Source organism: Thunnus thynnus, chromosome 6, assembly GCF_963924715.1.
Source record: "Thunnus thynnus chromosome 6, fThuThy2.1, whole genome shotgun sequence".
NCBI lineage: Eukaryota > Metazoa > Chordata > Actinopteri > Scombriformes > Scombridae > Thunnus > Thunnus thynnus.
In genome coordinates, this window is record NC_089522.1 from 2,562,732 (window position 1) to 2,589,061 (window position 26,330).

Here is a 26,330-nt window from a genome sequence, read left to right on the forward strand (position 1 = left end):
CATCTGGTTTACATAAAGCCACCTGGTGACTCGCACTCACGCCCATTCAGCATGTAGCGAAGTGAAAAAAGCGAGGGGGTTTGAAACTGGAGAATGTGGCAACATTGTTTTTTCCATGTAGGTAATATCAACAAGCGAGTCATTTCTTCCTCTCCACTGATGCCTTCTTTGATTTAACTTACCGTGCCTGTTAAGTACTGTATCAAGGAGTATAACCCGCAGACGGGAACGTTACCGGCCAGCTGCTGTGCTGAAGGAGGTGAGTGGAGCTGACTTTCATTATGAACGTGAACGACATGACTACAAGCTAACATTACTTTTCTGACGTTACTATAATTTCTCAAACAGTGGCCAGGACATTTATTTATTGAACTCAATGGCAGAGAGGCCTTTGTAGTACTTTCGGTGTCGGGTTATTTTCATAGTATTTTGAGTTAACCTAACGTTACCTTTTCACTTATTGAACTCAGTTTTTTACTCTTCGATCCACGTTAACGCTAGCAAGGCTACTGCACCGTGGAAGCATTAAATTAGAGCTAGACATAATTAACAGTCGGAACAATATGCTCCAGTTGAGCCAAATCACTTTAGTATTTATTTACCTATAATGACTTTTTTTGGCTTTCAGTTGGTAACTTTATATAAGCTGCTTGTGTATTTACCACGATAGCAGCTATGGTAACGCTACAATTATTGAAACAGTCCTGCTGTGCTTGTCTCCAGACTGTTGTAAGGCAACTTTATTTGTGTTGTATTCAACAACAAGGCAATTTAAAGTTCTTTACATAGAGCATAAAAGGCATCGAGACAGAATGTAAAAGCGACACAAGGCAATGTAAAGAGACATATAAATACAATTTAAAAATATTAAATTGGAAATAAAAAGACGCTAAAATTGAATAAGACCGATAAAACAGGAGAATAAACGTTACAGTGCAGTGTGAGATATTAACCTTAATTTTTTTTTTTTAAAGGCAGTGGCAAACAGAAAAGTCTTCAGCTGTGATTTAAAGGAACAGAGTTGCAGCTGACCTGCAGTTTTCTGGGAGTTTTGTTCCAGATATGTAGAGCATAAAAACTGAACGCTGCTTGTCCATGTTTAGCTTTGACTGTGGAGACAGAAGGCAGACCTGATCCAGACGACCTGAGAGGTCTGGATGGTTCATAGCGTAGCAGCAGATCAGAAATGTAGCCTATTTTGGCCCTAATCCATTTAGTGCTTTATAAACCAGCAGCAAAATCAATTCTGTGACAGACAGGAAGTCAGTGTAAAGATCTGAGAACTGGAGTGATATGATCCTCTATCTTAGTCCTTGAGATTTCTCGAGCAGCAGTGTTCAGAATCAGCTGCAGCTGATCGATTTTTGAGGGAGACTTGTGAAGACAGTTACGGTAGTCAAGTCTACTGAAGATAAATGCATTGACCAAGTTTTTCCAAATCCTGTTGAGACATCCTTTAATCCTTGATATATTCTTCAGGTGATAGATGGCTGACTTTGTAATTGTCTTAATGTGGGCTTTGAGATTCAGGTCCATGACAACACCAAGATTTCTGGCTTGGTTTGTGGTTTTTAACATTATTGATTTGAAGCTGACTTTTAATCATTCTTCCTCGGCTCCAAAAACAATTACTTCAGTTTTATCTTTGTTTAACTGAAGAAAATTAAACTATACTACAACATGGCTACAGTTTTCTAACTTAACTTGCTTTAGCTAACTCTTCCAACACACACACACACTGTCTCCAGGTTTAGGCAGCGTGTTTTAGTATCTACTCTATTACATTATTTTGGAATTTGAGGAAGAGGAGGATACAGCTCGGGCTACTAATTATAGGTGAAGAGGCGTGATCTATTATTAGTGTTAGCAATGCAGGCTCAGCAGTATACTGTGACAGTCTTATAATGTGTCCCGTACCCCTGCACCAGATAAGTAATATGGTTGGACAGGATATGAACCTATCTGGGACTCATCTTAACAGAATTCCTGGACTATATTTGAAAGCATTACTTGTCAATGCATGTTACCACAGAGCTGAAGGGAGTAGCCTGTCCCGGCTAAATATAAACCTAAGGGTGACCCCTCCGCTCCTTTTTCATTTTCCACAGTGTTTACATAGCACTTCCCTTCTCTCATTCACTGTGAATACCTACCTGTTGTCTGTTTTTCACATTATTTTGGCAACAGAGCCACAAGTCCAGTATAACTAGACATGAAGATAAGAAGACAAAACAGCAATGGAAACTAAAAGTATGATGGCTGAAACCATCTTTAAAAGTGAAATCCAGTTTGGGCGAGTTGACACAGATATTTTTGTTACTATACAAGTCCAGCAGCATTTTCCTGAGGAACAGGTGTTACTACTCAATCACCAGAGTTGCAGCAATCAGTTCAAGGAAGTGAAAAAGGGCGTAATCAATTTCAAAGTATATTTCTGACTGGTTCTAAACTAATTGTGTATTTATCATCACTGTAATATTAGACTAAGAAAAATCCTTTGTCACAGCATGATATGTGAGTAGTGAGGTTGCTCAGTTTTTCATGAATATTTGATGAATTATTTTTAATGATGCATGCTCCTGAAGATTCTGATTAACACTCTTACTATCGATTTATTAAATAACTGGCAGCAGACACAGGATAGAAATGAGAGGAATGAGACTCAGCAGCTTAGTGAAATAAAACAAACTGTAAGTATGAGCATGTAAACATACATTATATTAGGCTCAAAGCAGGAGAGAGAGCTGCATGTTTTTTCAAAAGTAGGCCCCTGAACACACAGGTTAATCTAACCTGTTGTGTCTGAGCCCTTTTGAAACATTCATTAACTAATTGCTGAATTATTTACTGTTGTACTGAATTGGTTACACACAACATAATGGTGTGTGTGTGTGTGTGTGTGTGTGTGTGTGTGTGTGTGTGTGTGTGTGTGTGTGTGTGTGTGTGTGTGTGTGTGTGTGTGTGTGTTGGGGGGGGTGTGTGTGTGGGTGTGTGTGTGGGTATATGATAGGAAATGCGACGTCATGCAAGAAAGAAGAATGTTATTTTGGCCGTGCTGCTTATTGCAGGGGGACTGTACTTCATTAACCATTCCAACTTCCTCATTTCTGTGAGTACACACTCATTCTACCAAGCACACACATTTCAGCCCATGAGATGATTCACATGTTCAATGCTTACATGAATGAAGTACATGTATACATCCTTCTCAAACAAATATTTGTTCTGCAGGGCTGGACGAAGTCACACCAACCAACTCCAAATAAGTTGATTTGGGAAGCGGAGAGGTTGGTTAGTAAGGAGTCCTGGGTCGAACGGGGAGATTACCTGCCTCTCAATGTGTCCTACGAGCTGCTTGCAGGAGCACCATCCACTCAACCGAGTGAGTGACACACTCTCCTCTTCTCATTTCACCGTTTTGTACATCCTCGATTCCTTCCCTCGCTTCCTTTCCTCGCATCTTAGTCCCTCCCACCTGAGAAGCGAACGAAGGAGGTGAAGAAGAGACACGAGGAGACAAGGAGGCACAAATTAGAAAAATGAGAAGGGTTTCCAAGCTGTCGCCTTGTGACAGGTCAGAGCTGAACTCTTAAAAAATCAAACAAACAAAAAACCCAGCGGTCTGATCATGTGTCTGATACATCGGATAATGACACAGCGGATTATACAGGACAATACGTGAGAAGCATTTTTTCCACTGTCCTTCACATTTGCATATTTGCACCCTGGACTTGCACAGAACTGTGTTGTAGAGTTTTCATTATGAATGTGACACTGTTGTACATTTGCATATATATAAAACTACATGTGAAAACAGACAATATGGAAGCATAGTGAGATTATGTCTTAAACAAATTAATTTCCTAATTTTCAACAAGTCTATTTTTAGAAAAGTAAAGACTTTTAACCCACAATGACCTGGTGAAAGGTTGATTGAAACGTGTACTGTCAGGTGTGTAGAGACAATAAGTAACTGCAGCTGGACACAGAAAAATACTCATATATTTGAATGGAGAGTGTGAGCAACCAACTCTTTGTTGAACATTTACTGCTTCCACATAGTTTTAGATAGAGACTTCATTTGACCTTTAAACGAGTGATGAGACTTTGACCTACAAATCTTGAATTTACATGTCGGACATGTAGATGTCTTCAGACCCGGGCTGATGCAAGAAGGAGATAAACATCACTTCCTTTGTCCACTATTTTGCCCGCTGCTACGCTGAAATTTCGTAGGGGGCTCTAATCAGCCAGTTTGCATCACTGATGGAATATTGTCATGTAGACGTGTTCAGGCCGGGACTCTTATCAAACATGTAAAGTTTGGTGCAGACTGGAGCATTTACAATAAAGTTATAGCAACTTCCTCTGTCATGGCGAAACATCAAATCTCAACGGTTTGAGGATGAGAATTTTCTGCAGGGTGACACATGTCTGTCTTGCTCTCACTTGCATCATCAAAATGATGCAAGTTTTGGGCCCATTCACTTGAATTTCAATTAGTAAACAAACCTCTTGATGAGTTTGTGTGTAAAACAAATTAATTTCCTAATTTTCATCAAGTTTATTTTTAGAAAAGTAAAGACTTTTAACCCACAATGACCTGGTCAAAGTTTGATTGACATGTGTACTGTCAGGTGTGTAGAGACAATAAGTAACTGCAGCTGGACACAGAAAAATACTCATATATTTGAATGGAGAGTGTGAGTGAACCCACACCTTTTTGAACATTTACTGCTTCCACATAGTTTTAGATACAGACTTCATTTGACCTTTAAATGAGTCACGAGACTTTGACCTACAAATCTTGATTTTACATGTTTGTTTTTTTTTAATCTTTTACTGTTTTTGAGATATTAGAGTTTTGTTGCTCCCCCTGTTATTTTATAATGAGTGTGTATTGCGGAGTGTTTCACCACAGGGAGTGACATAACGAAGAGCAGTTGGAGAGGAGTACACTTCTGGTGAAATCTCCATAAATCCCATTACTTTAAAAATCACATTTTTTGTAGGAAATTTCGTCGCGAATCCATTGATACAGGTTTGAAAGTGGTCAGACTTATAGTTTAGACGTCAGACACCTCAGTTTGACACAAAGTCCATGCCCAGAGATTGCCTCCCCATTGGTTTACATTGTAAGGTGCGATGTGGCACTCCAACTTTCGGGGCTTATAAAATCTAAACTGTTCAAGTTATTACAAAATTTTTAATAACTTTTGTTCAGCACAGTGTGATAAGTCATGTACTAAAGTTTGAAGCCGATACCATTAACGCCCTAGGAGGAAATAGCGTTTGTTCGGGGTCCAAAATTGGCACAAAGTGGAAAGTGAATTGTGGACTTCCTGTTGGATTTAGGGGTGATTCTGGGATGTTGGAACACCTTGAGCCTTTTCTGAGTCGTGGGCCCAACTCAACAAAATACCAGTTACTGAGAGGGTGCCTTACAAAAGTAATTCAACTTCTGTAGGATCCAGAGCAAAAGCTTAAGCAAGATTTTAAATTTGGCCCTGGTAGGCCACTGGTTAAGATGCATGCAACATAACAGCAATGTCAGCGGTTTGAATCTGAAATCAAAAGACTTTAAGTGCATCCTTTACAAACAAATAACCGAGACAATGTTTAGTACTATAGGAGAAATGTTTAGAAGTGTTTATAAATGTTATAATGGTAATATAGATCAATGGCTCTGCATTATAGAAAAACCCCTCATATTTCCCTGACATCTTTCAGGGTTTTTATCTGTTGGGTTATCATCGGTGAAAAGGAAGAAGGGCAGCTACCTGATCCCCACCTTGCAGTCCCTCTTCTCCCAGTCGTCTCCTGAAGAGCGCTCCTCCATGGTGGTGGTGGTACTGCTAGCAGATTTTGATGTCAGCTGGAGAGTCACTACGGTGAGGGAGATCAAAACTGCATTTGCCTTGGAGCTGGAGCAAGGCCACTTGGTGGTCCTGCATGTTCCTGAGGAGTGGTACCCCCCTCTTACAGGTACACTGCACATGCTATCTATTGTACGAATACATTCATAACCCTGTCATGTTGATGTCGTGATGCTAATACAAGTCTTTCTATGGCCCTCCTGCAGGTCTAAAGAGGAACTACAATGATGCTCCTGATAGAGTGTCGTTCCGCTCCAAGCAGAACCTTGATTACTCCTTCCTGATCCACTACAGCACCGGCCTTGGTCAGTACTACCTCCAGCTGGAGGATGACATCTCCTCCGCAAAGAACTTCCTCTCCACCATCAAGAGGCATGTTGAGGAGCAAGAAGCAAAGAAAACCACCTGGGCAATGCTGGAATTCTCCAGCCTTGGCTTCATTGGGAAACTCTACAGATCAGCTCACCTTCCTCTCCTGGCCCGCTTCCTCTTCCTCTTCTACCAGGAAATGCCCTGCGATTGGTTGATGTCACACTTCCGAGAGCTGCTGACACAGAGTAAGCCAATCCTCTTGAAACCCTCACTGTTCCAACACATGGGGACTTTCTCTTCGTTCCAAGGGATATATAACAAACTAAAGGACAAGGATTTTGAGGAGGGGTTGTACTCCAATCCTCCAGCAGAAGTTTACTCCAATATGTCCACTTACCAGAAACACTTCCCCAAACTGGCCTGGGACGCTGGGGAGGGATTCTTCTGGGGACGCTCCCCAGAGAAAGGAAATTACCTGACTGTGGTGTTCAGGGACCCTACAGTGGTGACAGAGATATTTGTAGAAACAGGCTCGGGGGGCAAAGACCTCCTTGAGTCAGCTTTGGTGGAAATAGGCCACAATGTGGTTACCATTGAAAAAGACGTGAAAAGTTGCAAAGAGTTCCAGTCAGTGGGGACAATGGAGAATGGGAGGTTTGGGATGCAGGAGGTAGACAAAAAATATGGCTCTGAATCTTCCTGTCTGAGGATACAAGTCACAGCTGGGCAGAAGGATTGGGTGATCATTAGGAAAATCAGGATCGCAACAAAGCCAAGAACACCTCCACACCAAGCACAGGTGTGAATTTGTTTTTCCTGCCAGATTAATAATTTATCTCTGTTTGATTTGCTGGACCTTGTGTACTGACGAAACACAAGACTATCGTGCCTTGTTAAACTGTTTCATCGGTGAAACTACAATCAAACGCTCAATTATATTGTAAAGCCACTGTATATGAAGAAAATGTTTGACCAAGCTCTGTGATGTTATCTCTTCAACATAATAAGGAGATTTGCAATGATAAAAGTTATCAGCAATAAGAAAACAGTTCCATGTGTTTTGTATCAGATTGACATTTTAACTCTCACAGGAGGTGTTTATTTATATAGTTTATTGTCTTTTTAAATGTTGAAGTGTGGAGGAGAGAGTAACTCAATGAAATCCATGTGGTTTTATAATGAGTCATGAGTCACGAGGACAGGGCCATTCTGTGTTCCAGAGGATTGTGCAGTGGTTTATTTCTCAAAGTATTGAAGGCAGGTTTAGATTGTAAAACATAATGCACTCAATAAAAAAACACGTGCTTGTATAACCACACCAACAGCCTTACATTGTACTGGACCTTGTTCATGCTACCGTTTTAATTGAATTATATGTTAAAATTTACACCTCATAAATTGGAGTATGTCTGCTCTTTCAATGTCAAGTCAATGATGATCAACTACATTTATGCAATATATGTGTCCATTTTATAGTAGGTGTGTTCTACATTTTTCAGCAGTTCAAGATTCAGATTTTCTTTTTCATATACCCATAATGCTGCAAAATGTTGCTAAACCTATCCCAGAATTTGAGTGGGCACCAAATCAAATCACTGACTGACAAACATGCATATTATCTACCTACAGTCTACTTCTGTTTCCACGAAGGAGAGAACAATATATTTATTCTTTTGCAGTGTTTAATGGCGCTGGAACTCTTATCTTATCTGGCAAGTTCACAGAACAATCAGACATTCTAGATGGAACAGCAACTAATAACCGCAACAGAGGTAGAAACCAGAGAGAGAGAGAGAGAGGAAGTAGGCGAGAGGAAATAGTATGTGGATGTAGACTGACAATGTGGATTAAAAAACCTTCCAGTCATTGATCATCATGAGTCAAACATCCATAACAAAAACCACTGTGAGTATGGTCAGCCATGCTAAAAATAAGCAAAACTTGGCTTACAAGGTTTGTTTTTTTGAAGGTATTTTCTCGTCCACTAAGAGAATTAAATGTCACTGGTCTTGCTGTGCATCTCTGTCTCTCTGTTTGGAGGATGATGGTTTTCCCTGGCTCACTACTGACACGTTGAATACTGGTTTCCCCTTGCCAGTATCGGGCCTGCTACCTGTTCCCTTTGCAGTAGCAGGTCTCAAAGCTGCATTCTCTTCAGTATCCTGTACAGCTTGTTTGTCCTTGGCAGGCTGAGCGTCAGATCCAAACACTACTGCCTGCAAGTCTTGGTCTGTCTGGTTAGCAGTTCTCTCGCCTCCAGTGACGGGTCGGGTCTGAGATGCTGGACGGGCTTCAGCTGCAGATGTGTGAATGGAGGACGGGGCGGCACCATCCTGCTGTTCACCCCCATTGGTCTGAAACAAATGAGAGCAGACAGTAGCCACTTGCTCAGTCTTAAGAGACATGGGGACAGATTTAAAGCAAGACTGTAACTTTTAAAAGAAAAAATAACATTCTACCTATGCAAGATTAAATTCATAAGCAGTAAACCCAGGTGTTGCTGTTTTCAGCCTTACTTGGTCTTGTATGACTAGTAGCTAATGGTGTTAGCTACTGACCATTAGTAGCTACATAGTCTTGATGTCAGGTTGTTCTTTATCTGCAGCACACCACTCTCATGTGTTCCTATCTCGTTTCCTTGGTGTCTGCCTTCTGACGGTCCTAATTAGATAACACTGCCCTCTTGAATTTTGGCAACCCATCCTAAATGATAACCTAACCCCTCACCCTGTGACCATGACACTTAACAGCACTGGGGCCATAAGTGACAAATACAGGATAATGCTAAATGCTAAAACAAATTTTGTAACAGTAGCATAAGTAAAGAAGAGTCATAAAGTAAACAAAATGATTCAGTAATGTCGGTTATACAGCAATATCTATCCAAAGTTAGCTAACATTAGCCACAATAAGCTACTGGACATACCAGACCACATAAGGCTATAGGAGCAAAACCCCTGAGTGTTCTGAATTGAGAAAAAGGTTTTAGAGAATTAAACTTTTCATGTTGTGGCAATTATGGGGAAATGATCAAATATAACATGATGCTAGCAGAAGTTATGCAGTTGAACTGACTCAGTAATGTCAGTTAAACAGTAATATCTATGAAATATTTGCTAATATTAGCTACCATGAGCTATTGGTCATACCAGAACAAGTAAGACTGTACCAGCAAAACCAGAGTGTGGCTGAGTGAGTACATTTGTTTGCTTATGAATTCAAAATTTCATTTGTAAGATTTAGAATGTATTATATCTTATTTCAAAAAAGTCTTTAATGTACACTTTTAAAAAGGTGAACTAATTTGCTCTACGGTTTAAAGGACAGGTTCACAGTTTTTCAGTCTGTCTTGAGACAGTCAGGTGTCCATATGAACACTGAAAGATTTTCCTTGCTGTAATCATTCCTCTTGTTCATACTGGCTATTAAAAGATCCCCTTCAAATGTGCTTTTAATGTAAGTGATGGAGGCCAAAATCCACAGTGTGTCCACACAGTCATTATGTGCAATAATGGAAGTGGAAGTATAGTAACAAAAAGAGGAAGGTTGGCAATAAAAAGACTGTAATGTTGAATGATATCTACTTGATTTGACACATGCTCAGAAGGAGGTGTAGGAGAATTTCTTAAGAATTTAAGTTCTATGAAGAATTAAAAACACAGAGTGATGAATCTTTCTCTCTTTACTCTTACATGCCAGCACGGAGAAGGGCACACAGTCGTTCTCCCGAACAACCAAACAGTCTCGGCTAAAATACATAAATATATAGTGATAAAGTAACAATGTCGTAAAATAAGAAAGCATATAGCCTAACCAATAAACACTGCTAAACTCTTTATGACACAGTCAATTCCACTACCAGGTGTCTCTAACAAGATTCACTGTATCGGCACATACTGTCACACAATAAATCCCTTACAGAGGACTGTGGACTTTGGCCCCCATCACTTACATTGTTAGTGCATTATGAAGGGATCATCTAATGGTCAGTATGAGCAGCAGAAATGATTATGGAAAGAAAAACCTATTTCAATGTTCATTTGGGCTCCTGACTATTGGTTTAAGACAGGCTTGAAAAACTGTGAACTTGTCCTTTAATCCTTGAACATGACATTATACTATCTAAGTTTGCCTTTGACTGAAATATTAGGTATAAACTGAACCAAACTATATGACAAATATACCTATGTGACTGATTTATATGACCTGAAGTTGATCAATTTTATAGTCCTCAGTTTTGTTTATAGAACAGAGGATTTGTAGAATTGAGAGAATATATATCAAGCATAATACAGTAATGTGAATAGTAAGCTGGAGCAGTTTAGAAAGAAGGATATGCAGCACAGACATTATGCATACTAGTCCATGCACGATGAGTAATAAAGGATCAGAGACAGCTTTTTTTGTTTCCTGAGGCAACATGGAGAGCTTTGCTAATTTCCGCTGGCTCTCCACAGGGACACAACCCTGGCCTACAGTTGCTCGAATTACTTAGAAATACAACAGTTCCTGGAATATGATTATGTTTTGCGTCTCCTTTACTCCCCAAAACAATTAGGCTGTGAAGTGGCAGGAAAAGTGTGGTCATTTGTATTGTGCAGTGAAGCATGTCTCCCTCCAGGTTTGAACAAATGAGCTACACAAAAAGAGTATTTCTATGTCATCACATACTGATCCTTACAGTGGTTTGGGAGAGTCAAATTTCCTCTAAAATGTGATTTTGAAACATCCAAAAATTCCACTATGATTTAAAACTCAAAACAAATGTTAAATTTTAAAATAATTTTCCTATCATGAACACAAGCACTATATTAACTTAATTTTTTAATTTTTCTTCAAAGGTCTGTGTCATATATGATATGAAGGTAAAATTAAGGTCACAGATTTATTAGATTTTCAGATATCTAATTGTAATATCAATATTTCAAGTGTTGCAAGTGTGTTTGTGTGTGGTGGAACAGACTGTGGGTCTAACCTGCTCACCAGCATCTTGCAACCCATCTGTGTTTTTGCTGCCTCTGTGTGGCTGAGACTTGCCAGTGTGCGGTACGTCAAAGCCCCAGGACTTCAGTCTGTTGAGACCCTCCACGGAGCGGCCTGTAGGATTGATGCGATGAGCTGAGATACAAGCAGGTAGATCCCCCGTCTCCTTAAATTCTGGCCATGCACTGCCCCTCTGTGGTATAATTCACAGACACGCACATAGGGAGAGAGTGGATCATTTTTAGGCAATTTTTAATGAAGAGAGAAAATGAAATAGATTTTAATATGCTCTCACCTTAACCACTCCTGGGAGCAGATGCCCTCTATCATCGGCAATGAAGGTGGTGTGACCGTCCTGTGCAGTGGGTCTCTGCACGCGCGCACACACACACAAACAGTTAGCTGAAGTGATGTCACTTATCAAATTTTCAGCTGACAGTGCTACCTTTGGAACCACCAGGCAATGTGAAATACAACTAGTATAATACAACAGGACAGAAGTGCTGATACCTCTTTGAAGCGCTTTGTCTTACACCAGTTCTGCAGCCGCTGCGGCTTGAAGGCGCTGTCATACTGACGATAGAAAGTGTTGTGTCAGAATAAATGAGTAAACGCAGAACAGCAAAATGTTTGTTCCTCATTTTTTCACTCAGTGGAAGACGTATATTTACCTGGTTTGCAGAGTAACTTGACGACATTTCTGCATCTGACTACAGCCGCGTCTTTTTTGTTGACTCGTTGCTTAGCAACACAAACGACTTGTCCTTTCCGGACTTTTATGGCAAGACACTAGGCGCATGCGCACGAGAAAAAAAAAATCCACAACAAACACGATTTAGTTTGTGGACTGTTTGTAGGTCGATTTCCGGGTCACGGGCAGGAGGTCGGAGGAGAGAGGAGACGAGGAGGCACAAAATAGAGAAACGAGAAGAGCCTATTTTAATCAATGTGTGTTTTTTTCCTGTAATAACGATCGATTGTAGTTTTTGTTGTTGCTTCGTGTCTCTTAACCTGAAATGGCCTTGAATAACACATTTATTTTGGAAGATGTAACCGGAAGTTTTTAGTGGTTGGTTGATCTGACTACGGACAGACTTGGCTAGAGAGCATATCGTGTTTAATTATGCTTTATTTTCTCACACGTGGCTTCCATATAAATGTGTTTTGCACTTTGCACACACTTTGCACTTGAAGCATATCATGTTTGAAAACGAAGTTATTATTTTGGAATATTTGACCAGAAGTTCATCTATTTTCTTCCGCCAGCTAACACGCCTCCAGGCAAGGTGGTTAGTAAGTCCCTCTCTTGATACATCCATGATATATCCAGATAATTTAAGCAATCTGTTTATTTTTCTAATTAGGAACATACATCAACTCTGCCGCAGCATAACTTTGCAGCTCCGGGTGGGTGAGTTTACAGCGAATTACAATTTAACGCTAACTCTCAAGCTGAGCCATTTCACTTAGCTAGTTGACTTTTCATTGCTTGATATAGACACCTGGTCCTCCCGCTGATTGTCCCTGAGCCATGGAGGGTCCGTCCTCTCGTTTATCTGACACCCAAGATGGACCGCTGTGGCTGGCGGGCAGGAGAGCCTCCGGTGGGGGGGCAGAGTCTGACACTGCCCTGGACACGAAAACACACTTTCGTGTCTGTCGCTTCATTATGGAGACAGGTAACTAACCCACAGCATGCTGTATGTTTGATACGGAAGCTCATTTCCGCCATGAAAAAAATATCAAAAGTTATGCATGATTAAAAAAATATATTGTAGGTCAAATTACAAAATCAAAATTATGAGATAGTAAGTACAAGTTTTTATATTTGACTATTTAAGGCATTATTATTATTCACTATCATAATTCTGACTTGTGTCATAATTTTGACTAAAGTAATTTTTTATTTTTATCATTTAATTGTTTTTTTCATCTCCAGGCAGAAATGGGTTCCATAATAGTGAGATATATTATTCAGTAGAGGTGCACTAAGGTACTGGGGTCTCAAACAGTGCGTAGGATCCATACTAAGCCGGAAATGGCGTGCAGATTTATAAAACCCTGCGTACGCACAAATGCACACATATTTCCCTTTATAAATCACAGTCCACCTGGGAATGTGCGCACATGGATCAGCCTCATATCCCGCCTTCCACACGCCCACATTCAACCATAAACGTTCAATGCAAAAACATTAATGAATATTGATGTACATGTGTCTCTTTCGCCGCATCAATCACTCTCTCTGTCTTTAGACGCCTAGCCAATACGTGTCGAGAGTCAGTGTATCGGCTCCACAACTGACACTCTCCTTTGCGACGCAGTGCTGATGAAATATTGGGCGGACTTTAACATCTAAGTTGGCTGATATCTTTTCAAATTAAAAGATGCTTATGGAGTAATTATGGCTCACAACAAGCTTAAGTACAGATAACACTGCTGGTTTGAATGTTTATGATAACGTGGGTCTATAATTAGGCTAATGTTTGATATTGAGTGAAATGAAATGTGTGAGAGGATTATTATACAATCTGGCTTCAATTCACCACCTCACCACCTGCGTTGTCGATTTCCCCCATCTCCAAAATCTTCGTACACATGGGTCAGAGTTTACGTACAGCTGCAAACATTCTCCCGTCAAGTTTGTTTTTATAGATCACAGCTTTTGCGTGGGAAGTGGCGTACGCCTCTTTCAGGCCCCGTTTTGAGCGTACGCAACGATTATAAATGAGACCCCTGTTGATTATTTATGAGAGGGAGAGGGGTGGTGCAAAATGAGAGAGGCACGTCAAATAATTTTCAAATAATCGTACCTTCCTATTGAGTTTGTGTTTGAATGTGAAGGGTTAAATGAAGGAAGCGTCTTCAGAATTTAGAGATTTTGTAGATGGTAATCAGTATGTGACTCTGTGTGAATGAATCTGTCAAAGATGATGACATTGATTTTTTTTTTACTGCTCCTTCCTTGCTCAGGAGTGAAGCTGGAAATGTGCTCGGTGCCCGTGGCTACAGCGTGTGTGTTGTACCACCATTTCTTTGAGCGTGTCAGCATGTGTGCATATGAACCCTACCTGGTGGCCATGAGCTGTTTGTACCTGGCTGGCAAAGTGGAAGAGCAGCACATCAGAACCCGTGACATCATCAACGTAAGCCACAGGTAAAATGCTTGGTCAACATTGGATACTAAAGGCTTTGTATACTGCTGAATAGCCACATTAATCATTGATCATACCGCTGAGAGCAAAAATACTTAAGGTACAAGGCTGCAACTATGGATTCATTATCCATTAATCTACTGATTATTGGAAAATGCCCATGTCATTCTTTTGCAATAGACAATGAAGAGAGATTTGTGTCATAATGATTGACATTCTGTGTGTAAATGTGTAATCTGTAAATATAAAACACCTTCCACAAATACAAAAAAAAGATTTGTAAACTCACAAAAATATTTTGCAAATATAAAACGGATCTGCAAATAAAAAAAAATATCTGTGAATACATTGAATTAGTTTACGAATAAATGAAAAGCATTTGTGAATATCTTCCTAACATTTAAAAATTGGCTGCAATGCTGAGCGGCGGCGCCCATCCAGCTCTTATTATACATCCATGACGAAAATCCACTTATATCCAGGGATGTATATAGAGAACTGGATACAGCGTTGGAGGCGGGGCCCCGTTCATTCCTATGAAAGTTGCTCAGTGGTGCATGAAGCCGAAAAAGTTCGGCTTTCGCGTATAAAATTACCCAGATCTTCCGGGATCATTGGGCCCATAGAGCAATCGCACAAGTGGCTTTCGCCGGCCAAGCCGGCTACTTCTGTTTTAGCCCTCCAGCTAACTTGAATGGGGATAAAACAATTCAATCGTGGAGCTCTTTTGGGCTTTCTAAATGTGATCGGACCCAATGAATCAAATTCTGATAATGAGACGAGTCATTTCACTAGGGTTGTGATGCTTAAAAAATGTATCCGCTGATTTACGGACGTCTCTTTCACAATGTAAGTCTATGGGAAAAAGTCTTTTTGGGCCCAGGGGGCTTGCTTATATCACTCGGCCATTGTCGGATAGCATGTGATCGCTTGCTGACGACGTCATTTCCGCATTTCAAAGTAAGAGTCTTTCTATGAGCTTTTTTTTTTTAAATAATCAGTGATAAGTAACATGCATTCATTGTTATACGTTAATGTCATACAGTGAGCAGTGATTCCTCTAGGTTGAGTGGTTAGCAACTCATTGTTGACAACTAACGTTAAAAGTAAATTTAGGCTTTGATGTCTGCTTCCCTGCTCATTTGAAAAAAGACAAGAGAAAGAGAGCACCAGGGGAGAGTGAGAGAGAGAGAGAGCCAAAGTGGGCGAGCGAGCTAGAGTGTGAATGAAGAGAGGGAGTGTGGGTAGCGAGAATGCCGGTGAATCAGATCAATAAAACGTTATTTTCTGATTGTTTCACAGTGGTTACGGACAAATAAACACGTCCACACCCCCACACACCTCTGCTCAACTCTGCAGCTGAGTTGACTTGGCTGCTTCTTCAGTTGGCAGTTATCAGCCACTTCATTCTTTATATTTTTAATTTATTCTTTCAGGTGGGTAAAAGTCACAAAGCACTTCACATCTTATTAGTAGTGTACCCTTACTAATGTAGTTGTAATGTCTGTGTTGAACTGCACCGTGTTTAGTTAAGTTAACGTTACGTTGTTTCAGTGAGGCTACATTAACTGTTGTAAGATATGACAAGTGACAGCATCCTGGTTAAGGTCTTTGAAAGAATGGCTGTTGGTGTTGATAGTTGTTTTTGTGTAGAAATGTCGTATTGTAGTTTTATTGTCCATGTAGATGGACAATAAAATGTAGAAACAATGTAGATTACGCTAAGCTAACGGTAGCTACTGAACCGGCAACCGGCTATGGCAACAGTAAACATTCATGTTGCAGGGTGTGGGATTTTATATATTGTAAATATGATTGATGTATTGTAAATAGACCAGAAGTAATACTAATCCAAGGTTTGGACCAGCGGAATGTTTGTTCAAAACTCTTTTTGTGTAAAAAAACAAATCCACTAGTGTAGTACTGAGATCCACAAATGCTTTTTCAATTCACAAATAAAAACTGAGTTCACAAATGCTTGTTCAAAAGTTGTAAATCTGAGGAAGATATTCACAAATGCTTTTCATTTTTTTGTAAATTAATTGAATATATTCACAGATTATTTTTTTTATCTGAGGAATTAGTTTGTGTATTTGCAGATCCGATTTATATTTGCAAAATATTTTTGTGAGTTTACAGATCTTTTTTTTGTATTTGTGGAAGGTGTTTTATATTTACAGATTACACATTTACACAGATTGTTGACCTGTTCTCACAAATCATTATGAAACAAATCTCTCTCCATAATAATATTTTGAACTTGCTTGTTTTGTACGAGGATAAGTCCAAAACTGAGAGAAACAGGTCCATGTATGGCTGTAACTGACAGTTATTTTCATTATTGATTCATCTGCAGATTATTTTCTCCATTATTCACTTACTTGTTTGGTCTGTAAATTGTCAGAAAATACTGAAAAATATCCATCAAAGTTTCCCAAACTACAAGTTGTCATTTACATTACTTGTTTTGCCCAACCAACAGCCCTAACCCCAAATATATTCAAGTTTACTGTCACAGACAACTAACAAAAGCAGCAAGTAATCACATTTGATTGCACCGTGATTAGTTCTCTCCGCTTCCTCCGTCGTCTCAACCTCTCTCTCCGCACTCTCCTCACCTCTAGTCCCTGTCGGACCACCGCCGCTTCCTCGTTAAGATGCACTAGCACACATGCAACAACGTGACTAAATGGTCAATGGTGTGAGTTTTAAATCATGACATGCTTTTGGTGGATAAATGCAGAGGACATAATCTTCGAAAAGTAAAATACTTGTGAGTGTTTTACTGCAGGACATTTTGAAAATAGCCAAACTCATTTTTTTTATGCTCATCACTGTCTGTTTGGTGTGCCACGTGTTTTTGGAGTAGTGACCTCAAATGCTGTCCACTTCCTTCCCACCTTCCCTCTCTTCTTCTGTTCCTTCCTCCCAGATATTTCAACAGTGGCAGCGCTCCTCTAGAATGTGACAAGGAGTTCTGGGACCTGAGGGACAGCGTGGTGCAGTGTGAGCTTCTCATCCTCCGGCAGCTCAACTTCCACGTCTCCTTTGAACACCCTCACAAGGTAAGCATTTGTTGTCTGTCTGTATTTGTTTATTTCAGCTTCTCTAAATTCTTCAGTATTGGCATTATAATATTATTTTGTGGTTCAGGTTCAGTGAAAGTGATTCACTTACCTGTGATTGGCTGATAACCCTTAAACACATTATTCACTTGATGCCCAAACTAGAACAAATAAATGTAATATTTTATATTATTTAATATTCTTCTCTCTGTCCTTCTCTCCAGTATTTACTCCACTATCTGTTTTCTGTGAAGTCGCTCGTGAACCGCCACGCATGGTCTCGAACTCCAGTCGCTGAGACTTCCTGGGCATTGCTTAGAGACTGTTACCATGGAGCCATGTGCATTCGCCACACACCCCAGCACATCGCCATAGCGACGCTGTACCTGGCTCTAAACAGCTATGGAGTGGAGCTGCCTGTTGGGGAGAAAGAGTGGTGGCAGGTGTGTGTTCACTGTAAAGTGTTCTTAATTACAGATTGAGGAGACAGGTCTGATCAAAAACGTATGTGGGCGAGGAAGAGAAAGAGGCTATGCATGTGGATTAATTTATTTTATTTTGTTAATTTGTTACTTCTCTCTGTGGGCAGAGAAGTCCAGGCCAGAACAAGTCGGTAGCAGCAGTTACTTTGCTAGTATCAGCTGCTCACCCAAGATGCATTTAGGACACATTGAGATCCAATCACTCAAACCACATTCGGAGGCGGTCTGGGCCACATGTGGCCACATTGATTTAGCAGTGTAAACGTATTGTGTCCTGGGCCGCATTGAAGAACTGCCTACTGAACTGACGATCTCTTTTTTTCCTGCAGACTAGGCACTGGAATTGCCTTGATGCCTCCCAGTCCGTGAACCCTCTGTCCAAAGCTGTGTTGAACTTGTTTGACAACAGGATAAACAAATGCATTTTTTCCTGTTTTTCCCATTCCACTAACCCGTTTTCCTCTTTAAATCGGCAATTGGAATAGAAATTAAAGCTGTAAGCAGCGATTAACGGGCCCTTGCACCTTGCGTGTGTCAGAGGGAGCAACAGCCTTCGTATCAATACTGTAGATCTGTTGACACAGCTCTGAATTTTCAGGATTATCGGACACTGTGTGAATGGGTAAAATATTTCTTGTGTGCAGTACAGGAACTATGTGTCATTTAGGCCTCAGTTCCTGTTGCATGTAGGCAATACTACATGAGTGAAATATTAATGGTAATGGTAAATGGACTATACTTGTATAGCGCCTTTCTAGTCTTCCAACCACTCAAAGCGCTTTTACACTACGAATCACATTCACCCATTCACACACATTCATATGCTGAATGGGTACAGGGGCTACCATGCAGAGGAAATGTAATCATTCACACACATTCATTCACTGATGGCTGATAGCCATTAGGAGCAATTTGGGGTTAAGTATTGCTCAAGGACATGCGGACTGGAGGAGCCGGGAATCGAACCGCTGATCTTCCGATTAGTGGACGACCCGCTCTCCCCCCACTAATGCAGCAGTACATTTACCAGAGGGCTACTGACATGGATATACATTGAACATTGGACATTGCATATAGGAGATAACTATCACTTCCTGTGTCCACTGTGTGGCACTAGAGAACACCCACTAATTTTAATTGATTAGATTTTCATTGACATTTTCATGAATATTGGACATTGCATGCACCTCAAAAATGCCAAAGTAAGTAGTAGCTATAGACTAGTTTCACTGTAGACCCGAAATGCCCCACCCAAGCCCAATTGTGATACTAATTAAAATATTTACTAGTTTGAACGTAGTTGCAAAGTTTCATGACTATTTGCGCATCCTGAAGACCTAAAACGTGTTGGTAAAATGAGAATTGACACACAAAATCCAAAACGGCTGAATTCCTGTCTGGCAAAGAAATTTAAAAAAAAAGTATTATGTCCAGAATGACAAGAGCAATTATCCCACCCAATTTCATGAACATCCAAGCACCTTTATCCCAATATGGTCCTGCGTTTGGGGGCGCTATGTAGCCCAGACACTACAGAACTTTTCAATTTTCAGCAGTTCTGGCATGTATGTGAATTTTCATGTTTCCAAGTTTCCCAAGCCCCTCAAAAATGGAATGGTGTACTAGAATAATAATAATTACTAGAAAATTCTGCAGTTTCTGAAGAAATTGCGTGTATGAGCTGCCAGCTGCCTGCTGCTGCAGGCTGCTACCAGTTGCTGTTACTGATACTGATGCTCCTGCTGCAATCTTCTGTTACAGCAGCAGTGTAAAATAAATTGTAGCGCCACTCACAGGAGAAATTGTATTAAATACCACAGACTTCATCAGTTTCCCCATCTGTCCAACTTTGCTGAATTTCTAACCATGGAATATTACATTTAAGAGATATGGCAGTTGTCAAGTAGTATGGCACCAGAATTTTAGAAATATCAATTTATATTATTACAGTATCACTCCCTGTGGGTAGAATGGTATCAAATGTTACACATTTGTGCAGTGTGGCTTTGTGTACAACATTCCCAAACTTTATTGCAATCCAATTCAGTTTTGAAGAGTTATGGCCCATTGAGTGCATCAGGCCACGCCTTTAAACATTTGGTAATCAATTACAGACAAAATGATAAGTGACATCCAATAACAAATAAGTTTTGTTTGGCGTTGTCTAAATATGGTATGTACAAAATTTGGTAACGATTAGATGAAATATGTGCCAAAAAGAAGAGGCAAAAAATGTGTTTACAAAAAAATTGAAAATGGCGGAAAACATTTTTAGGCACAAATGGGTGTGGCTTGTATCAGTCTACTTGGCATAATCCAAGGAATAAACTATGTAAAAATTGTTTGGATAGGCTTCACGGTTCATGAGTTATAAGCCAAAACATAAAACACATAATGACTGTACACATGGTGGCACTGTTGGTCCCATGTTACAATATGTTACGTATTTCCACATGGGTCATCGGTCAATCAAGTTTGAACACTTAAGCACTTTTAGTTTTTGACTGCTGCCGCCAGTTTTCTTTAAGTAATACTTTTTTCAAATTTCGTAGCACCATGTACAGGAGAATTTGTATTAAATACTACAGACATCCCCATCTGTACAACTTTGCTGAATTTGTTACCAAGGAATATTACATCTAAGAGATATCGCTGTTATTAAGTGTTTTTTTCTTAATGACCACATGGTCAGGCTATTGGTGCCATGGTTCAGTATGTCATAGAGATTCTCATGGAGTACCTATTTACCAGGTTTAATTTCATTAAAGACAATATAATTGCAGAAATATCATGTTATAATGCTACTTTAGCGCCCTTGTGGGCAAACCTTTATAAGATGTTACACACTTGTGTAGTATGTTGTTATGTACAACGTTCCCAAATTTGGTTGAAATCCAATTCAGTATTGAATAGTTATGACCCGTCAGGGAAGCCTCACTTCCTGTTGCATGTGGGCAATACTACATAAGTGATATAAATGCAGCAAACATGTATCTGAAAGCAAGTGAATATAGGAATATACAGGAATATACATTTTCATTAATATTGGACATTGCATGCAAAATATATTCAAAATGTCTGACTTCCTGTTAGATGGCTCCAAGAGGCTTTTTTTTAGTCTGGAGATGTTACATCTAAATACATGTCAAATTTAAAGGTGAGGGCTTTGACTTTGAAATTTTCTAGGGGGTGTCCTCGAGCCATTTTGCCACACCCAACCCCAAGATCATTTTAGATCTAGCAATGTAGTGTAGATTTTATTTGCACAAGTTTTATAGATATAGATTTCTTCCACCACCCCAATAAAATTGAGGTTAATGGAATTTTGTTAGTTCAATTCAAAGTCCCTGTTAATCCAGTGACCTCACTGTGAACCATTTCAATGGAGCTACTTTGCACCAAAGAATTGGTTCCTACGGTATAAAAACTGTTGACAGTAGCCAGGTTTCCATTAAAATGTACCACAAATGTTAACTGAATTGGAGAAAATTGTGCATTTCCATCCACTACTGTGTGTTAATATTATTTGAGTACATCAAGATAAACAGTTGATGGTCCTAATTTTCCACTTTGGTGCCATTCTACAATTGCAGTAGAGAGATGATGTAATCCATAGAGCGCCAATCAAACCTCAAATAATGAAAAACAATGGAAATATGGAATTTTGATTGAAACGTGGTATTTGTTACTTTTACATATTAATTTTAGGAGCATCTCCTCATCGCTCCACACAGTTCTGATGTTTCTGTCTCTTCAGTGGAAGCTTGAGTGATGTTTAAGTAACATGCTTCATGTGCAACATAATTTATTTACTAAGTCTGTTTCCATTGCACTTGGTTGCATTTTTTTAATAATCAATTAATTAAAGTCACTGGAAACACAAATCCACAATATCCTTCTAACTATGTAATTTAGGGTCTTACGTATATAATAGTGAGCATCTAAAAAGTAATAGAAATTAGTTCTAATCCAGATTATAAATTGTCATTTAAGTTTTTGTAAACTTTCCTGATATTGGGTTTGAATTGGGCATGGTTATGCTCAGACATTAATTATGAAAATTACACAATAAATTCCACGGACCAATCATAAATGACGTGAAGTGCTGCGGTAAGCGCATCGTCTCATTTCCAGTTGTCGGAGTTTCTGTGTCATTGGTATCATTTCTGCATCTCAACCCAGTTAATTTTGTTATATTCTTCATTACTGCAGCAAATTACCCACTGTACACTCAAACGTACACTAGTTCTGCTCCACCACTCTTAGCTCTCTCTTCCTTTTAGTGATTTTCTCACAAGTTACACAGTTGTTTACACGCTTTTCAGATTTGCTAGCTACTTTAGCTTAGCAGTTAGCAATGGCTTCCCTCTCTTCTTCTTGCCCTCCTGCTCTCTCTTGTTCAGTGTGTCTTATGTTTAGTTATTCCCCTGCCTCCTTTAATGATGATGGTACATGTAATAAATGTAGTATATTTACCGTGCTGGAGGCGAGGCTCAGTGAGATAGAAGCATGGCTCGGCACCATGGAAACCCAGTCATTAGCTACTGTAGTTAGCCAGCCCCCAGTAGCTGGTGCATGTGTCAGTCAAAATGTGATCTGCCATGCCTACATAGTCTTGAGAAGTGGTCTAAACACTAGGTTTTCTAATAGTTATTAAAGTTTATCTTGACACAGATTTTTGTGGATGCTTAATGAGCCATTGAACTTCGATATCATATATGCATTTTTACTATTTCAAGCCAAATCTCCAGAGACTAACTTTTTCACATCAGCCAAATGCAAAAACTTTTTTGGGATATTTTCAACAAAAAAAAAAGAAATCTGTTGTTTCCATTCAGTTTATTCATTAAAAAGCTGGTGGATCTTATCCTGTGGGGATCCTGTTGCACATTTAATGGAATTTAATGCGTGTGCAGTATTCAACTTGGTATGTAGGGGGTATTCTTACAGAATGTCAAACACAAACAGTGGCTGTGTTGGTTACCAGCATTGCCTGCCCCACGCAGTTGTCTTTTATGGTCATGCCAACAGCAACTCTACAGCTTTGCACCATTGTGCAGATCCAGCCAGTCATGTAAGCAGAAATGCCTTTTGTTAGTGGTATGTATTAATTGCAGGATGGTGGCAATTATAGTTTCCCATTATCAAACAGTTTTACTAATGAGGTCTCTTTTGTTTTAGCTTAGATTTTATCAATTAGTATATCCAAATGCAAATGGAAAAAGAAGTCAGGGTTTGTTATGGTTTTCCGCTTCAGTTCTCAAGGCAATAAAATCTAGGTCATTTGAAATGGTGTGTGCGCCTTTGCTGCCCACTGTTTATTGAGGCCAGGTGTGGAGCTGAGGTCTGTGCTGTGTGTGTGTGTGTGTAGGTGCTGTGTGAGGACGTGACGAAAGCAGACATCGATGCTGTGATCTCGGACCTTCTCCAGCTCTACGACATGGAGGCCAAGTGTATCTGAAGGACGTACCTAGAAGACCTTCACATGGGAGACACACGAGAGTTGTTTTTGTCTACTGTATACGTATGTTTACGTGGGTGTGTGTGTGTGTGTGTGACATGAATGTGTGCGTGCGTATGGGTAATTCTCTACATGTAACTGTCTGGGTTCAGGTGCATTTGTGTATTTGTGTCCCTGTTTCTGTGTGAGAGAGAGACAAACACTTTGTGTTGCTCCAATTGGTCTGTGAGCTGTGACAAAAATACACCTGCACTGCCAATTCTTGCCACCCTGGGGAGACATTTCTTGCTTTCTGATCTCTGATCTCGCAGCCCTGCAGAGTACTAATGTGCTCTGGAATATTACCATCAGTACTAGCTTTCTCTAGAACACATCCCAGCCCTCAACACTAGTGATCTTTTCACATTACACACATAACATATTTTAATTACAAGGACATTCTAAGTTCACACACTTGTTACAAATAATTCCATCAAAGAGTCCAGCAAATTCATGAAAAAACATGGGAATGTTGACCTGAACTCAATATTTAATTCTATATCCTAAAACATTTCAGCATTAAGATAATGTCAATAAATATTTTCATGTCAACAAATATGTAGTTGAGGCTGTCTTGATTGTCTGATTAGAATCCAGAGCACTTGCTGCATAAAACTGCATATTGAAGAGGAAAAGTGGATTTTCTTCCTAATAAATCACCTTAAATCCGAGGTCTATGAATGCACATGTGAATACATTCATTGACCTCTTCATCATAAGTGATAATGTGGTGATTATAGTGAGATATTTGGCAGCTCAGAGGCCTCTTGGTTTATTAAGTCTTTTCTTGTTTTTGCAGTGCTGCCACTCCCAGACATCTTTTCATGAATTAGTTGGTGGAGGAGCAAGTTGATGAAAAATATGTGGGGATGTGATCTGCTGTATGATTTATACAGATGTTTCTGCTGTTAAAAATGTCGCTTTTATTTGGTCTGTGTATCTCCACAGACCCCCATAAGTCTTATGATATTCTATATTTTTCTTATGGCCAACAAATCCCATGAAATGACCAAAACCAACAATAAATTGATTTACAATCAAGTATAGGGTGTGTATCCAAAGCTTGATTTTTCTGTGCTATAGAGCTCCATTGTTGTCCGGAAACTACTGAAAACACAGTGAGCCACACTGTTGCGCTGGATGACATGTTCATTACATGTACTTCATTATGACAAACATGAGTGAGGTATTTTATTCAGTTACTTTTGACTCAACCTGCCTGTCTCAAGTGTGTGTGTGTATGTGTGTGCCCGCCCGCCCAGGAGAAAAGTCATTGTCACACTATCAACTCTGACACACCTGGATCTGTCTTTCTGTTTTTTCCTCTCCTCCCCATGCATTCTGCTTTTCTTCACAGGACAAGAGACTGCATGCATCCCAACAGCATCACGTGTCATACAATATTCCTCTTCCTGACACATTCCCTCCGTGCTCATCTGTCACTCTCCTCCAACTCAAATGTTTTTTTTTCTCTGCCTCATGTAGCTGCTGGGGAAAAATCTGCCTGTCTTTCTCTTAGCTGTTCATCTTCCCTCATCTCATCTCTCTTGCCCTCTTTTTCCTCACTCTCTCCCTTATCCCTTCTCTTCCTTCCTCTCCCTCTCTTCTCACCCACTGTCCTCTTCCCTGTGTCTGCTCTTCCTCTAGTCTCCCCATTCTCTCCACCCTTTTCCTTCCCCTTTTTCATTTCTCTCCTCCCTCTGTCTCCCTAATGTTATATTAATAATGGAGAGGGTGCATGTTCAGCCAGACTCCATAAATTAACCATAACATGGGAAGGAGTACTGAGGGAAGGAGTCAGAGGAGTAGGGAAAAAGAGTGACATGGATGGATGAGATTTGGAGGGGGTAAGGAAAGGGGAATGTAGGGTATGGAGGGTGGGGTGAGGAGAAAGAGGAGCTAGGGAAGGAGTTTGAGAGAGAAAATTGTGAGTGAAGGAGGGGAGCTTATGTTTGTATCACACTTCAGCACTCTCCTGCCTCCTCTGATTGCCACTCCTCTCCGCTGTATGCCTCGGATATGCTTACACATCACTTCAGCCTTTACTGTGGGCTTGAGGGGAAGTCAGAAGGTCACACACCCGACCAACTGTGTGCATGTGTGTATAAATTAAAATGACAGTTTTTGATGTTAATGTTATATCAGACCTACAGTCCAAGAGTTGAGTGCCCTTGAACAGATAAAAGCTCTGCAACCTTCAGCCTCAGACCTATTAGACATCAACCAAGTGCCCCTAAACACTCTAAATGCCTAATGCGTAGACAATAGATTGAGCTAATACTGTGTGTGTGTGTGTGTGTGAGTGCACGCTCTTAGTATTGAGGGGTGGAGCAAAAAGAGCAGTGTGCATGATTCATCATCCATGTAAACAGTGAGATGAAAAGATGGATGGGCCAGCAGACAGACAAAACCATCAAACAGTCAGTCAAAAGTCTATCAAGATCATTCAAGATGTACTCTGTCTTACTGGCAACATTAATACAAATATTGACTTTCAAAGCATTAAAGCCCCAGAAAACTTGGTTTGAAATCTTAAATATTTTTTCATAACGACAAATATTTATTTCTATATAGGTAAAAATCAGAAGAGTTCAGAAAAAATTCAGTCACTTGGCTGATTAGACCTCCAGTCAGGTTGAAGTTAGTGGAGCTATACTGGGAATTGCGTGATGTCATCATGTACTAATAAGAGTGATAACAGGGTAAGTTATCCTATTCTAACGCAGACAACAAAACCAACACAATGGTGAGGGAGATGTCAAACAAGCGCAATTTGTACATGCCTTAACTTTTGTGAGAAGAGAGATATTTGTTTTTTATATTAACAATGTATCAAATGATGATGTGCGATGTCAGAAGTGTCACTCATAGTGATGAATCTATAGAGAATTATCAGCTACTCTGCAACTCCCCTCAGCTGTGCAGAGCTTTGTAGCCAGTTTCAGCTCATTGTCTCA

General features: G+C 39.9%; 3 protein-coding genes across 11 annotated transcripts; 2 read left to right on the forward strand and 1 right to left on the reverse strand.

The window, feature by feature from the left end:
* The first annotated feature begins 44 nt into the window (after window positions 1-44).
* On the forward strand, window positions 45-7,234 carry zgc:101663 (alpha-1,3-mannosyl-glycoprotein 4-beta-N-acetylglucosaminyltransferase C). The gene is made up of 5 exons (XM_067591266.1): window positions 45-259; window positions 3,011-3,109; window positions 3,232-3,382; window positions 5,731-5,985; window positions 6,083-7,234. The coding sequence occupies exons 2-5, from the start codon at window positions 3,014-3,016 to the stop codon at window positions 6,991-6,993; spliced, it is 1,413 nt and encodes a 470-aa protein (XP_067447367.1). The 5' UTR covers window positions 45-259; window positions 3,011-3,013; the 3' UTR covers window positions 6,994-7,234.
* Window positions 7,235-7,838: 604 nt separating this feature from the next.
* On the reverse strand, window positions 7,839-11,997 carry cfap126 (cilia and flagella associated protein 126). Of its 2 annotated transcripts, none has more exons than XM_067591276.1 (5): window positions 11,843-11,997; window positions 11,682-11,744; window positions 11,467-11,541; window positions 11,164-11,364; window positions 7,839-8,542 (listed from the first exon to the last, which is right to left on the reverse strand). In XM_067591276.1, exons 1-5 carry the CDS (start codon window positions 11,867-11,869, stop codon window positions 8,189-8,191), a joined length of 720 nt encoding a protein of 239 aa, XP_067447377.1. In that variant the 5' UTR covers window positions 11,870-11,997; the 3' UTR covers window positions 7,839-8,188. The 2 variants fall into 2 exon arrangements, with proteins under 2 accessions (XP_067447377.1, XP_067447378.1); XM_067591277.1 differs by having other exon boundaries at window positions 8,395-8,542; window positions 11,172-11,364.
* A 16-nt stretch (window positions 11,998-12,013) lies between these two features.
* Window positions 12,014-24,414, forward strand: ccnq (cyclin Q). Of its 8 annotated transcripts, none has more exons than XM_067591268.1 (7): window positions 12,014-12,119; window positions 12,536-12,582; window positions 12,670-12,850; window positions 14,145-14,328; window positions 17,259-17,391; window positions 17,616-17,834; window positions 23,245-24,414. In XM_067591268.1, exons 3-7 carry the CDS (start codon window positions 12,703-12,705, stop codon window positions 23,332-23,334), a joined length of 774 nt encoding a protein of 257 aa, XP_067447369.1. In that variant the 5' UTR covers window positions 12,014-12,119; window positions 12,536-12,582; window positions 12,670-12,702; the 3' UTR covers window positions 23,335-24,414. The 8 variants fall into 8 exon arrangements, with proteins under 8 accessions (XP_067447369.1, XP_067447374.1, XP_067447372.1 ...); XM_067591273.1 differs by having other exon boundaries at window positions 12,536-12,578; XM_067591271.1 differs by lacking the exon at window positions 12,014-12,119 and adding an exon at window positions 12,271-12,460.
* Window positions 24,415-26,330: the final 1,916 nt, after the last annotated feature.